Source organism: Phacochoerus africanus, chromosome 2, assembly GCF_016906955.1.
Source record: "Phacochoerus africanus isolate WHEZ1 chromosome 2, ROS_Pafr_v1, whole genome shotgun sequence".
Taxonomy (NCBI): domain Eukaryota; kingdom Metazoa; phylum Chordata; class Mammalia; order Artiodactyla; family Suidae; genus Phacochoerus; species Phacochoerus africanus.
This window is the reverse complement of record NC_062545.1, coordinates 133,053,762-133,068,259: the sequence shown is the minus strand read 5'-3', so window position 1 is coordinate 133,068,259 and position 14,498 is coordinate 133,053,762. Positions and strand designations below refer to the sequence as shown.

The following is a 14,498-nucleotide window of genomic DNA, read 5'->3' as shown; positions in this document are numbered from 1 at the left end:
CTACGAGGTGGGCTCTTCTCCAGGACAGCCACCAAAGGTAAAACGTGTCCAGGGTCTGTTTGTTCCTGACTCACATCTGCCTGTTGGCAAAAGCCAGCCTCTCAAACACCACAGCTCTCCTGGTGACATAGTGACCATGGCTGGCAAACATCCCTGCCTCTTCCCTTGGAATGCCCACTTTCTTCTCTAACTCTTTATTAAGGGGCTAGATAGAAAATCAGAAACTGGATCAAACTGATCCACTTCTGCCTTTAGCTGTTAGGAGATGTTTTCCTTTTTTTTTTTTTTTTTTTGTCTTTATGTCATTTGAGGGCTGCACCCGCAACATATGGAGATTCCCAGGCTAGGAGTCCAATCAGAGCTACAGCTGCCAGCCTACGCCACAGCAAAGCAAGATCTGAGCTGCATCTGTGATCTACACCACAGCTCACGGCAACACCAGATCCTTAACCCACTGAGCGAGGCCAGGGATCGAACCCGCAACCTCATGGTTCCTAGTTGGATTGTTTCTGCTGTGCCACAACAGGAACTCCTAGATGATGTTTTTCTAACTCCACCTGTCTCTGGACTCTCTTCTCCCTCCTTCAATTGGGAGCCTGTGTTGGAAGAAAGACATTGAAACTTCCCAGAGGCAACATGGCCTGAAGACCTCCGTGGAGAAGGGAAGCTTGTGTGCTTCTGACCTGGCTCAAGAGCCCAGGGGGTTCTCATCACTGGCATGTTCACGCCCCGGAGTGAGCGTGGGATTCTGAAATGTGAAGAGTTCCTCTCACATTGCTCTCGATGTGGTCCAAAGTCAGGTTTCCCATTGACCCTCAGACTCAGAATTGTTTGAAGAAGGGAAGAATGTTGACCAGTCCTGAAAGGACCCACACCTCCAAGCAAGGATCAAAAAAGGACAGGCTTTAGGCAAGAAGGTGGAGGTGGGAACAGAAGCCAAACAGCTTTTCACCTCACTTAATTCTCTGAATCATCTCACATGGAGCCATAGCCAGCTTCTCACTGTGCAATCCAAACATTTCCAGGCTTGGCTCCCACATTCAGACAAACTAAGATCTTTCTAACCATCTCATTCTCTGCCAGCCTGGGGGCCTCTGACCTCTGGCCATTTCTTGGAAAAGCAACACATAGCCCATATCCACAGAATGCCTCCCATGACTGGGCCCCTTAGAATTTCAGAAGCCAAATTTCTCCCACCCCCACTCCACCCTCCTGTCAGCTTTCCCACATCAGTTGGCTCTGACAAGAGCCATCCTAATTTTGCCCCCAATTACCTCCTTGAATAAGGACAGACCAATCAACTTGTTCCTCAGGCCTCACTGGTATGGAGCCACAAGGGCACAAGTCAGAAAAATGCCACACACAGTGCTTCGTGTGAATTAGAAAGAGGAGGCCCCTCTGGGTGAAATTTTCCAAATACCTCCTCTGAGTAAATGAAGCAGGAAGAAGTGTTCCCATTCAAGCCATTGGCCAGGCACCCTTGCCAGGCTTAGCATAACTGGTACAAATCTATATTCAGCCCTGAATCAGCTACCTTTTCAAAGCCTCCCCCAGGTCCTCTGGGTGTTTTCCAGAGCTTTTGTGCTCACCAATCAGTCTGTTTCATGCTGTCACCTCCCAGAATCTGCCATGTTCTTCCTCTCCTTCTCAAGCTCCCTGGTTGATGGCTTCTACCTCTGAAGTCACTGGAGGATGTCTTCCCTCTGCTGGAGTCTGCTGTGATGAATATTTGGGAACTCTCTAGATTCTTCAAGAACTTCCTGGAGCACAAAACTCTGGTTGGGCTAATTCCAAGGCAAAACAGCCTAATTTTCACTTAGTATTAGCAACATAGCTTATTAAGCTCTGCACCGTACCTTGTTTCTTAACAGCCCTGACATAGGACTGCTTCTGTTCTCAGCTTGTGATCCATTTTGACCTTTTGGTTCTTTTCTGCCAGATGCAGAAAAGTTGATAACTGGTATCTCTTTCTTCAGTATGTGTATTTCTTACATATATCAGTGTGGAAATTCTGGGTCAGACAATTTCTAATGGTTTGAGAAGGGCACTTTTGCAGAAAAGCAGAAGCAGAGTCTGGAAAGAAGTTTCCATGGAACTGAAGAGAGAGGAACCTAGCTCCTAGGAGAGTTCTCTAATACCCTGTCACAACAGCTACTGTGAGATGCAACCAGGCAGCAGCCAATAGCCCCCAGCCCCGGGGCTAATGCATCTTTTCACCCTTCACCTCCCTTCCTCTTGGCAACACAAGATGGTTTGGATTATTATGCCTCCTTCTCATTGGTTCTTCCACCTCAAGACACCTCATCACTGGTAAATACAAGATGCAGCTGCTACTCTGATTGGCTGATCTGTTGCTGGGGTAAAAGCCAGCATGGTGATGCTGCTTTGCCAGATGTGGTCTCCTTCAGGCCCTGAATATACACCCCCATTAGGTCTCTCTTGACCTTCCTCCCACCCCAACATAGTCCCTCCGTCCTCTTGTGGTTGCACAGTAAACAAGCAGTTCGTCCAAGGGTTCCCTGGAGACCCTGAGGTTTTCATCTTTGCAGTCTTTGGCCTGCTAAAGTAGGATTTTGTATAATCCATGAATGCAAAGTTGAGGGAAATTAGCTTTTGACAATCAAGAACACACACATCTCCACAAGACCAAGCAAGAGATCATAGATTTTCTAACAACTAAATCCCTCTAACAGCCACTGATGCAGATAGGTAGGGCTTTGCATGTACATGGGTGAAAATGAGAGGCTTCCCAGTCCCCAACTGCTACCAGTTGCCACTGTACCTGAAATTCCACAATTAAGATTTTTTTCCATTATGAATTTTCTTCTCCTGGGACTTACTATGGAAATACAAAGAGCCCAAAATCTGCTCTGAAAGATGCGTGAAAAGGTTTCTTTATGGTCAAATAAGTTTAGAGATGCCAACATATTTTAGCACCCCCTGTAGTAGGCAGAATAATGGCCCCCAAAGACATCCATGTCCTAATCCACAGAACCTGTGAATATGTCACCTTATGGGGCAAAAGAAACTTGGCAGATGTGATTAAGCTTCAGGACCTTGAGATGAAAGGTCATCCTGGATTATGTGGATGGGCCCAGTATAATTACATGAGCCCTCAAAGCAGAGAGATATTCCTTGACTGCACCCAGTGAAAGAGACACAGTAACAGAAGCTGGGTCAGGGAGATGCTAGGTTATTGGCTTTGAAGATGGAGGAAGGGGGACACAAGCTAAGGAATACCTGCGGATGTCTGTAAAAACTAGGGAAAAAAGTAAACAAATTGTTTTGAAAGGCCTCAAAAAACACAGTCCTGCTAACACTTGTTTAGCCCAGTAAGATTAGAGTCAAATTTCTCACCTACCAAATTGGAAGGTAGCAAATTTGTGTGGTTTTAAGCAACTAAGTTTATAGTAGTTTAGCAGAGCAGCATTAGAAAAGGAATACACCCCCTCTCTCAGGGATTCATAGTGTGCTTGAGCTATTAGGGTCTCTTGGAAGCCTCTCAGGACTCCTGTGTAGCTGGACTTGTTCAAAAGTCGCTGCTCCCCTGGTCACATCTGATCCCATCATAGTTTCTTCCTCAGGAAATCAACTGAGACTAAGAATGTCTGTCCGGAGTTCCCGTCGTGGCGCAGTGGTTAACGAATCCGATTAGGAACCATGAAGTTGCGGGTTCGGTCCCTGCCCTTGCTCAGTGGGTTAACGATCCGGCGTTGCCGTGAGCTGTGATGTAGGTAGCAGACGCGGCTCGGATCCTCTGGCGTAGGCCGGTGGCTACAGCTCCAATTCAACCCCTAGCCTGGGAACCTCCATATGCCGCGGGAGCGGCCCAAGAAATAGCAACAACAACAACAACAACAAAGACAAAAAAAGAATGTCTGTCGAAGCTAGTCTGCTGGAAGGGAAAAGAGGCAAAACCTTGAGAGCGTGGCACAGCTGTATTTTCTGCGTGGGACTGTCCAGCGTAGGAATAAAGGCACTCCCATCTCATTATGGATGAGACAAATTGAAGCTCAGAGAGATTACGTGACTTGCTTAAAGTTGCTCATTTCACACGGCTTTTACAGAACAAGAATCCAGCTTTTCTCAGTTCAGGCGTTGGGCAGGAAACAGCTGGGTCAGAGCCGCCTAAGAACTCTGGACACATGCGAGACTTGGGGCAGACAGCAGTGTGTGGTCATAGCCTGGCCAGCCACCCCAAAAAAGAGTCAGGCTAAGCGCACGCACTCAAAAATATCTCACTATACTGAAGACATCGGATAAATCCTAGTGCTTCAAATGTCCCTCACGGCGCAAAAATTAGCTCTAGACCCAGGACGCGGAGAGCACCTGCAGAGAATTTACACCTCTTAAGGCCGCGGCACCTGGACAGCCAGAGTCTTCAGAAACTACGACTCCCATTATGCACCGCGACCGCGGGCCCAAACTCAGGATAAATTACAAGTCCCAGAATTCCTTGGGTGAGAGGCGCGAGCGCGGAGGAGCGGAGGGGCGTGGTACGTCGTCTGCGCGGGACCGTTAAATTTGAAAGTTGGCGGCTGGGCGTGAGGGCTTGAGGTAGCTGGTTTGTGAGGGGGTCTGGTGTGTGGTTTCGTCTGGGGGCACTCCGGTCGCTTAAGTACCTCAAAGGGCAGGTTGCAGAAGGAGGCCCAGGAGGTCTGTGCCTCAGAGGAAAGGCTCGCGGCAGTTCGAGGTCCTGAGCCGGGAATGCAGGATGGCGGCGATGCAGAAGGGAAGCGATGTTCCGAGGTGGGTACCGGAGAAGGGCGGCTGGGAGCTGAGCCTGCGAGCCCCGGGGGTGCCTAGCAGGTGACACCGGCACGGTCTGGAGAACAGGCCCGGCCGGAGCCTCCCTCCGGCTAAATTCGGACGCAAGGGACGAAGGTGAAGGCGCAGGGTTAGCACCGACCTCAGTGGGGTGCAGGGCGCGTGAGAATCCTGCTGCATCCACTTTCAAAGCCAAGGAGGCTGCGGGACACCGGCGGTCCAAAGCGCATGGAATGTATAGTGTTGTTTGTGTTTGTATCTCAGCCCAGCCATCTGCTAGCTGTTTGACCTTGGTCACGTCTTAATATGGAAATGCTGATATTAAAGCTACCATGCCAGGTTCTGGGAGAATTCAAGTATTAGTAATGTGACTACCTCCAATTAAGGGCTCAGCAAACTGTAGACGTTATAATTAAGCTGGTAGCTTAGTTAGAAATCTAAAATGCCCTTCCTTATTTATACACATTATCAGTCTTCAGGGTTGGGGTTCTATGTGCATTTTCAGTAGAGGGGTACACAGTACTTAGATAAACGCCATTTCACGAGCTCGTTAATTCATGCAGGAAATATTTGTTAACCACCTGCTAAGTGCTAGGTGCCACAGATATTACAAAAGACAGAAAAATCCCTACCCTCATGAAAATTGAAGTTCTGGGGCAGGTTGAGGGTAGGGGCAACAGACAATAAACAAGATAAATAAACTAAAAGTTAGATGGTGGTCAGTACTTTAAAAAAAAAAAAAAGTGGGGAGGAGGGTTGGCTCAATTTTGACCCTTCTCTCACTGAGAAAGTATCATTTGGTCAAGACTTGAAGGAAACTCAAGGCCTAGTCATGCATATACCTGGGGGAAGTACAAAGGCTGGAGGGTAGAGTTGGGGGAGGGAGGTGCACTGGGTGAGTAGCTGGAGGAAAATGAACCAGAAAGTAAAGGGAAATGAAATTATAAAGATAAGGATTCAGGCTTTGTAAGGACCTGGCTTTTACTGCGTAGTTGAAAATTATTGGCAGGTTGTTTTTGTGTTTTGTTTTGTTTTTTAAGAGCCACATCTGTGGCATTTGGAAGTTCCCAGGCTAGGGGTCAAATCAGAGCTGCAGCTGCCGGCCTATGCCACAGCAAGGCCAGATCCTTAACCTGCAGAGCGAGGCCAGGGATCAAACCCGAGTCCTCATGGATTCTAGTCAGGTACATTACCACTGAGCCACAACAGGAACTTCATGAAAGTTATTGGAAGGTTTTGAGCAGAGGAGAGGAAAGACATGATCTGATATTAGTTTAAATGGGATCACTTTGGCTGCGGTGTTGAAAAGACTAAAGAAAGGTAGACAAGAATGGAAGCAGAGAGACCAATTTAGAAGTTATTGAAATAATCCAGGCAAGAGGAGATGGTGGCTTGAGCTAGGCTGGAAACTGTAGAGATGGTGAGATGAGGTTGATTTCTGGATAAGTTTTGAAGGTAGAGCCAACAGGACTTGGAGGGAGGGAGGAAGCAGTCCCGGCTCAGTTTTGGACATTTAACAGAAGTAGTTTCATTTTAAGAACAAGAGAAATCCAGATGAACCCAAGAAATACTTATTCAGTTCTTACTAGTGTTAGATCCTGTATTAGATGAGGATACAAAAATAAGTGACATGGCCCTTATATTTACATGATTCACACAAAATAATTAAAAAGATATGAGTAATTACAACCTAAATTGTGAATCACTCACAGTTAACTTTCTTGAGGGGAGTTTTCAATTCTCATCTAGACCGAGGTCACATAGAACTTTCACTTTATTTTGAAGAATAGTGCTTATTCTGTCTCTCTGTTTTAAACTCAGAGATAGTGTTTCAACCGTAAGTAAGGTTCTCTTTGACCATTGCAGAGCTCTGAAGTTCAGAGTACATACCCTTTATGATGATTAACTCCAAAAAACTTTTATAAATTCCCCTCATAGACAGTCCCGTCGTGGCTCAGTAGAAACGAATCTGACTAGCATCCATGAGGACACAGTTTCGATCCCTGGCCCTGCTCAGTGAGTTAAGGATCCGGCATTGCCAAGAGCTGTGGTGTAGGTTGCAGCTGCAGTTCAGATCCTGCATTGTTGTGGCTGTGGTATATAGGCTGGCAGCTACAGCTCCAGTTCGATCCCTAGCCGGGGAACCTTCATATGCCGTGGGCACAGCCCTAGAAAGACCAATAAATAAATAAATTCCCCTCGTAGGCTTAATAGAATTGGGGGAGCAGTTTGTGACCAGTTAACGGTATTTTTGTCTGCTTCTGCTCTGGGCTACTTATTTATATAAACTTCATTTTTAAGTCATCTCTTGAAACATGGGGTGTTAGTCTGATAAACAGTTTGCTACTTTTTTTTTTTCTTTTTGACTTTTCTTGAGCTGCTCCCACGGCATATGGAGGTTCCCGGGCTAGGGATCCAATCGGAGCTACAGCTGCCGACCTACACCAGAGCCACAGCAACGTGGGATCCGATCCGCGACCTATACCACAGCTCTCGGCAACGCCGGATCCTTAACCCACTGAGCAAGGCCAGAGATTGAACCCGCAACCTCGTGGTTCCTAGTCGGATTCGTTAACCACTGCGCCACAATGGGGACTCCAACAGTTTGCTAATTTTAAACTAGGTGATGCGTTCAGTGGGAGGCACTGAACTGTTTTTTGTCTACTTTGCCAAATTTATAATATTTCTTTCTCCTCTTTTCTTCCTGCTGTAAACTTTATTCTTATAGTACTGTCCACAGTACCCTAGCCACATTCTCTCTTCTGTTAGGCAATACTAGAGCCGTAAACTTAGAAACCAGGTCACAGAAAGGCTCAGAATCTTAGGGGTATAGTAACATTACTAATGTGCCAACCCACTATATGCAACCAAAGGTCATGAATGATCATTTTTCTGAAAACATTTATAATGACCTAGTGATAAAATAACTCAGTATTGGTATGAGGTTTACTTGTGTTCACCTTTTCACAGTGAAGTCACATCCTTGGAGGGAGATGAATGGGAGCTGAGTAAAGAAAATGTCCAACCTTTAAGGCAGGGGCGGATCATGTCTACACTTCAGGGAGCACTGGCACAGCAAGAATCTACCTGTAACACCACTCTTCAGCAGCAGAAACGGTGGGTGTGTAGAATGGTTGGTGCTCAACCTGTCATCATTTATCCCCAACTGTGCTGGGTGATACCTGTGTGGATCCTTGCAGGGTAGAATAAGTAGTACTACTCTTCAAAAGTTGGTAGTATGAGAATCTGTTCCCTTCTGCTTTCCTACCACACAGCAGCTATCTAAAGGTCTCAAGTGCAATGAAGAACAAGAGCTATAGGATTTCTTTATTTTTGGCTGCACCCACAGCATATGTAAGTTTCTGGGCCAGGGATCAAATCCTCCACATCTGCAGCAAGGCTGGATCCTTCACCTACCGCATTGGGCCAGGGATGGAACCTGTACCTCAGGAGCTACCAGAGCTGCTGCAGAGGCAACTCATGATCCTTAACTTACTGTGTCACAGTGGGAAATTCCAACATAGGATTTCATTTCATTGTAGAGCAGCCAAACTCTTAATATTGATAGAAATAATGAGAAACTTCTCATAAAGGGGAACTGATAAGCGAGTATCACATTACAATATTTCCCCAAAGTATTCTGTCATTCTGGATCCCTAAACAGAATTAACTCTTTGAAAGTAATCAATTAAAGAAATTGCTTCCTTTGACTCTGAGTAATGGATGGAGAATGAATCTGCTATCATTTATATGTACTCAAATATTAACTTTCTAGGAAAGTGTTTTTGAGAATGCGCCACAGCTTAGGGCAACACCAGATCCCTAACCCACTGATCAAGGCCAAGGATGAAACCTGTGTTCTCATGGATCCTAGTTGGGTTCGTTACTGCTGAGCCATAAAGGGAACTCAGATTGGTGGACATTTAGATTCTTTTCAGTTACATGCTTTAAGAATAAAACTGCTATGGACATTCTTGCTTAAGGCTTTTTGTGGACATAGATTTTCATTTCTCTTGGAATAGAATTGCTTGGTTATAGAATCCACATATGTTTAACTTTTTAAGAAATTGTTGGTTTTACAAAGAAGTTGTAACATTTTACACTCCTGTCAGCATTGTATGAGAATCTTTTTGCCCCATATCTACTCCCGTATTTGCTGTGGTCAGTTTTTTTCATTTTGGCCATTCTGGTAGGTGTATAATATCATTATGGTTTTGCTTCTGATCTTCTAGGTGACTAATAATGGTGAACACTTTTTTCACTTGCTTATTGGCCATTTATGTATCTTCTTTTTGCTGCATTTGTTCAGATGTTTTGCCTAGTTTTAAAACTGGATTGCAGGAGTTTCCTCATTTCCCGTGGAAATGAATCTGAATAGCATCCATGAGGATACAGGTTTGATCCCTGACCTCGCTCAGTGGCTTAAGGATGCAGTGTTGCTGTGAGCTGTGGTGTAGGCCTGCAGCTGTAGCTTCAATTTAACTCCCAGCCTGGGAACCTCCATCTGTCGATGGTGTGGCCCTAAAAAGACAAAAAAAAAAAAAAAAAGGGATTGCAGAAGTTCTTTATACAGTCTATATATAAAATATGTTACAACTATTTTCTCCCTATCTGTTTTCTTGGTGGTATTTGTTTAAAAGCAGTTTTTTTTTAAATTTTGATGAAGTTTAATTAGCATTTTTCTTTTTAGTTCTTTTTGTGTCCTCTTTAGGAAATCTTTGCCTGCCCTAAAGGTGCAAAAATATTCTCCTGTGATTTCTCCTAGTAACTTTTTGTTTTAACTTTTATGTTTATGATTCATCTTAAATTTATATGTGTGTATGTTGTGAGGTTGGAGTAAAAAGTCTTTTCCATCTACCCCCACCCTCACATGAATATCTAATTAATTGTTCAGCCTCCATTTGTTGGAGAGGTATTTTTTTTCCCTTAAATTGCTTTGGGGTGCTTGTCAAACATCATTTGATTGTATATGTGTGGATCATTTCTGGACTCTATTCTGTTCCATTGATTTAATTGTCTTTTATCCAGTTATATATCATCTTGATTAGCTTTATATAGTAACACTTGAAGTCAGGTAGAGTGAGTTATCCAACTTTTGTTGCTCTTTTTAAAATTTTTTTAGCTGTTTTTGGTCCTTTGCCTTTCCAAATTTTATTTTTTTAATTGAATTAATTTTTTTTTTTTTCTCTTTAGGACTACACCTGCAGCATATGGAAGTTCCCAGGCTATGGGTCAAATCAGAGTTGCAGCTGCTGGCCTATACCACAGCCACAGCAATGCCAGATCCAAGCTGCATCTGTAACCTACAGTTCAGCTTGCAGCAATGCCAGTTCCTTAACCCACTGAACAAGACCAGGGATTGAATCCACATCCTCATGGATACTAGTCAGGTTTTTAATCCACTGAGCCACAATAGGAATTCCCTGTCTTTCCAAATTTTAAAATGATCTGGTCAGTTTCTAGAAAAGAGACTACTGGGATTTTGGGTTAGATTGTCTTGTGTGTGTGTGTGTGTGTGTGTGTGTGTGTTTTCTAGGGCCACACCCGAGGCATATGGAGGTTCCCAGGCTAGAGGTCTAATTGGAGCTGTAGCCACCAGGGCCACGGCAATGCTGGATCCCGAGCTGCAGGCTGCCACCTACACCACAGCTCATGGTAACACCGGATCCTTAACCCACTGAGCAAGGCCAGGGATCGAACCGGAAACCTCATGGTTCCTAGTCAGATTTGTTAACTGCTGAGCCACAAGGGGAACTTGAAGATTGTCTTGAATTCATAGATAATTTTTAGAGAATTGCTGATTTTTATCAGTAGTATCTTTGTTTTTTTTCCACCCTCTCTGCAGATAATCCCCTCATTATCTCACACTTAAATCACCATATTAGCTACATAATTGTGGCCCCTTCTCTAATTTCTTCTTATGGGAGAAGATTAATCTTTTTGAAATCTTTACTTATTTTCATAGTCAAGATACTCTCCAGTTGAAGAACCACTACTGGCTTGAACAGATGGAATCCAAATTCTTTAAATCTGTATTTAAAGCATTCTGGGAGTTCCCGTCGTGGCGCAGTGGTTAACGAATCCGACTAGGAACCATGAGGTTGCGGGTTCGGTCCCTGCCCTTGCTCAGTGGGTTAACGATCGGCATTGCCGTGAGCTGTGGTATAGGTTGCAGACGCGGCTGGGATCCCGCGTTGCTGTGGCTCTGGCGTAGGCCGGTGGCTACAGCTCCGATTCAACCCCTAGCCTGGGAACCTCCATATGCCGCAGGAAGCGGCCCAAAGAAATAGCAAAAAGACCAAAAAAAAAAAAAAAAAAAAAGCATTCCTTTCTTACCTCTCCAGATGTTTCCATTTATTCCCAAAACTACCTTAGTTTCCTCTGGATAAACTCTCCCACTTTGACAACTTTATTCAATACTGATTTCCTTCTCTTGGAAGACTCCCCTTTTCTTTCAAATCTAATGGTTCCTTCAGAGTCCCACCTTCTAAGATTGCTTCTGTGATACCTCCTTTTGACTTTATAAAGCCCTTAATATCTGTTCCTGGCAATTGTAATATACTGTATGGCTCTGTATTGTTAGTTTTTCATTTATGTGCTTTCTTATTAGAGTATAAATTCCTTTGTGTCAGAAACTATTCTTATTTTTTATGTCAAAGTCAAACATAACCCATTATACAGTTTTTATTGATTAATCACTTATCTAAATTGTGGTTTGTTACCCAATACTTCCCCTGTTCTAACTGGTCAATCTTAACTTAGTCTTAGCCCTCTGCATTTCCACACTCTCTACAAAGACATATTTCACACTTTCTCTAAAGCATTCCTCCAGTTTATATACGGTATAATTCTCTGATGTTACTCATGGAATTTTTCTTTAAGATCCTTATTTCTATATATTTGTGTGTGTGTGTTTCTTTAATACTATCATATACATATAAAATAATAGTTACCGTTTTATTATTTACTATGTCCAAACACTTTACACTTAAAATTAGTCAACCTTAGGAATTTCCATCATGGCTCAACAGTAACGAACCTGACTAGGATCCATGAGGTTGCAGGTTCCATCCCTGGCCTCATTCAGTGGGTTAAGGATCCAGCGTTTCTGTGAGCTGTGGTGTAGGTCATAGACGTGGCTCGGATCCTGTGTTGCTGTGGCTGTGGTGTAGGCTGTCATCTGAAGCTCTGATTTGACCCCTAATTTGGGAACTTCCATGTGCTGTGGTGCGGCCCTAAAAAACCAAAAATTAAATTTAAAAAATATGAGTGAACCTAATAAGATAGGTACTATTATTACCCCCATTTTACAGATTAGGAAACTGAAAACAGAATTTAAATAGTTTTTCTAATGTCACTCAGCTAGTGATTAATGGAACCTAGAGAGTCTTGGTCAGAGCTTTAAACTGCTCTGTAATACTGCTTTTCTGCATGTTGTCTTGGAATTTCTCTAATTTCTACATATTTTATCTCCTGTTATGTTGTCAGGCAGAATCTTGATTATTTCTGTGCTTTTTGTTTCTGTTTAACAAACCCTCAAATTCCAGTGCAGCATCTGGACTGGTATTAAACATTTAGTAAATGAATAAAATTGAAGGGACACTTGTTCATTTGGCTCTTAGCACTATTGATTTTGCTAACATTTTCTGTTTAAATTTCAGGGCATTTGAATCAGAAATTCGATTTTATGCTGGAAGTGACCCTCTGGATGTTTGGGATAGGTGGGTCTTTTTTATTTAACAAGGGCAATAGAAACTTAACAGATGAGTCCTTATGGACATGCTTCTCAAACTGGGGTGAGTGGAGCACTGTGGAGTAGGAAATAGTGTTTGGGGGACACGAAAAAAAAGAATAATCAGTGTTTCTTCCTGAGGTATTTGGTATTGAAGAAATTTCAAGTTCGTGGTATGTGACTGTGAGCTTAACCCTTCTATCACCATCCTCATTATTTCCCACAGGCACATGTTAGCAATATTTGGAAAAGTTTGAGGGGTACAAGCTTAGGGCATGTCATTGAGGACCTCTAAATAAACATACTCTCAGTATATTAGATATTGCTGCTTTAAAAAGCCTAGAATGGGCCTTGGAATAAGACATGTTAAACTTTAAAAATACTCTTTTCCTTCTCTTCCCATTCAGGTATATTAATTGGACAGAGCAGAACTATCCCCAGGGGGGGAAGGAGAGTAATATGTCAACTTTATTGGAAAGAGCTATAGAAGCATTACAGGGGGAAAAACAGTATTACAATGATCCTCGATTTCTTAGTCTCTGGCTTAAGCTGGTAAGTAAGTCTAAGTACCATCTGAGTTTAAAAATTAAACCAAAAGATTTTCTCTGGAAGTACCTTGTACACCAAAAACCTGAGCCACTTAGTAAATACTAAGTATTTAATAAATACTCAATATTTGTTAAATTATTTCTATTTTAGAGATGGATTTTAGTATAAGTTTTTTTTTTTTTTTGTCTTTTTGCTATTTCTTGGGCTGCTCCCGCAGCATATGGAGGTTCCCAGGCTAGGGGTCGAATTGGAGCTGTAGCCACCGGCCTACACCGGAGACACAGCAACTCGGGATCCGAGCCGCGTCTGCAACCTACACCACAGCTCACGGCAACGCTGGATCATTAACCCACTGAGCAAGGGCAGGGACCATACCCGAAACCTCATGGTTCCTAGTCGGATTCGTTAACCACTGCTCCACTACGGGAACTCCTATAAGTATTTTTTTTTTAATCCCTTTAAAAGTGGTCGTAAGGCTGTGTATTTCTGTAGGCGTGGGGGATTGGGTCATTTGTTGATTTTATTTTCAGTTTATTTATTTAGTGATTTTTATTTTTTCCATTGTAGTAGGTTTATAGTGTTCTGTCACTGTAAAGCAAAGTGACCCATTCACACATATATATACATTATTTTTTTCACATTACCCTCCATCATGTTCCATCATAAGTGACTAGATATGGTTTCCTGTGCTGTATAGCAGGATCTCATTGCTTACCCACTCCAAATGCCATAGTTTGCATCTCTTAACCCCAGACTCCATATTTGTTGATTTTTAAACATCGTTGGTCCATGCAGCTGTATTAGGGGAGGATGTATAGGAGCCAACACATGGCAGTAGTAGAATTTTGGGGGGAACATCTTTTGTAGGTGATTCCGGTATCACTTTCTCATCTGTCCTGAGGTTTCTTTCACCTAGTATATTAACCTGACCACTTGATACTGTCTTTTTGACATGTAATTCTTGTAAGAACACTCAAGGATTTTTTTATGAAAACATCTTCATAAAAATGATGACTAGGGTTTCTTTGACATTAATGTCATTGCATTTATCCTAAAAGAGATTAGAAAAAAGGAAGTGATAAATATTTAGAATTTTAGGTGATAGGATTAGATGTTGGATAAAAAAATAAGTATGTAAAAATAAAAATTTTAAAATAAATTTGTTAAAAATTGGTAATTACATAATTCTGGATAATAGAATATTTATAACACTCATTGTAATATGATAAAATACACTGGAAATTAATAAGATTTCTGGTTAAAGGAGTTCCCATCGTGGCTCAGTGGTTAACAAATCTGACTAGGAACCATAAGGTTGCGGGTTTGATCCCTGGCCTGGCTCAGTGGGTTAAGGATCCGGCATTGACATGAGCTGTGGTGTAGCCTGCAGATGCAGCTCGGATCCCTCGTTGCTGTGGCTCTGGTGTAGGCCGGTGGCTACAGCTCTGAT

The 14,498-nt window shown here is 43.0% G+C and overlaps 1 protein-coding gene across 1 annotated transcript in view; it reads left to right on the top strand.

Moving 5' to 3' along the window:
* The first annotated feature begins 4,485 nt into the window (after positions 1–4,485).
* The window catches only part of BUB1B (BUB1 mitotic checkpoint serine/threonine kinase B), a 49,391-nt gene continuing 39,378 nt past the window's right edge, over positions 4,486–14,498 (top strand). The window contains exons 1-4 of the mRNA XM_047766729.1: positions 4,486–4,749; positions 7,738–7,884; positions 12,429–12,488; positions 12,907–13,051. Coding sequence (XP_047622685.1) covers positions 4,715–4,749; positions 7,738–7,884; positions 12,429–12,488; positions 12,907–13,051 — 387 coding nt within the window. The 5' untranslated portion in view covers positions 4,486–4,714. The remainder of the gene's footprint in view (positions 4,750–7,737; positions 7,885–12,428; positions 12,489–12,906; positions 13,052–14,498) is intronic.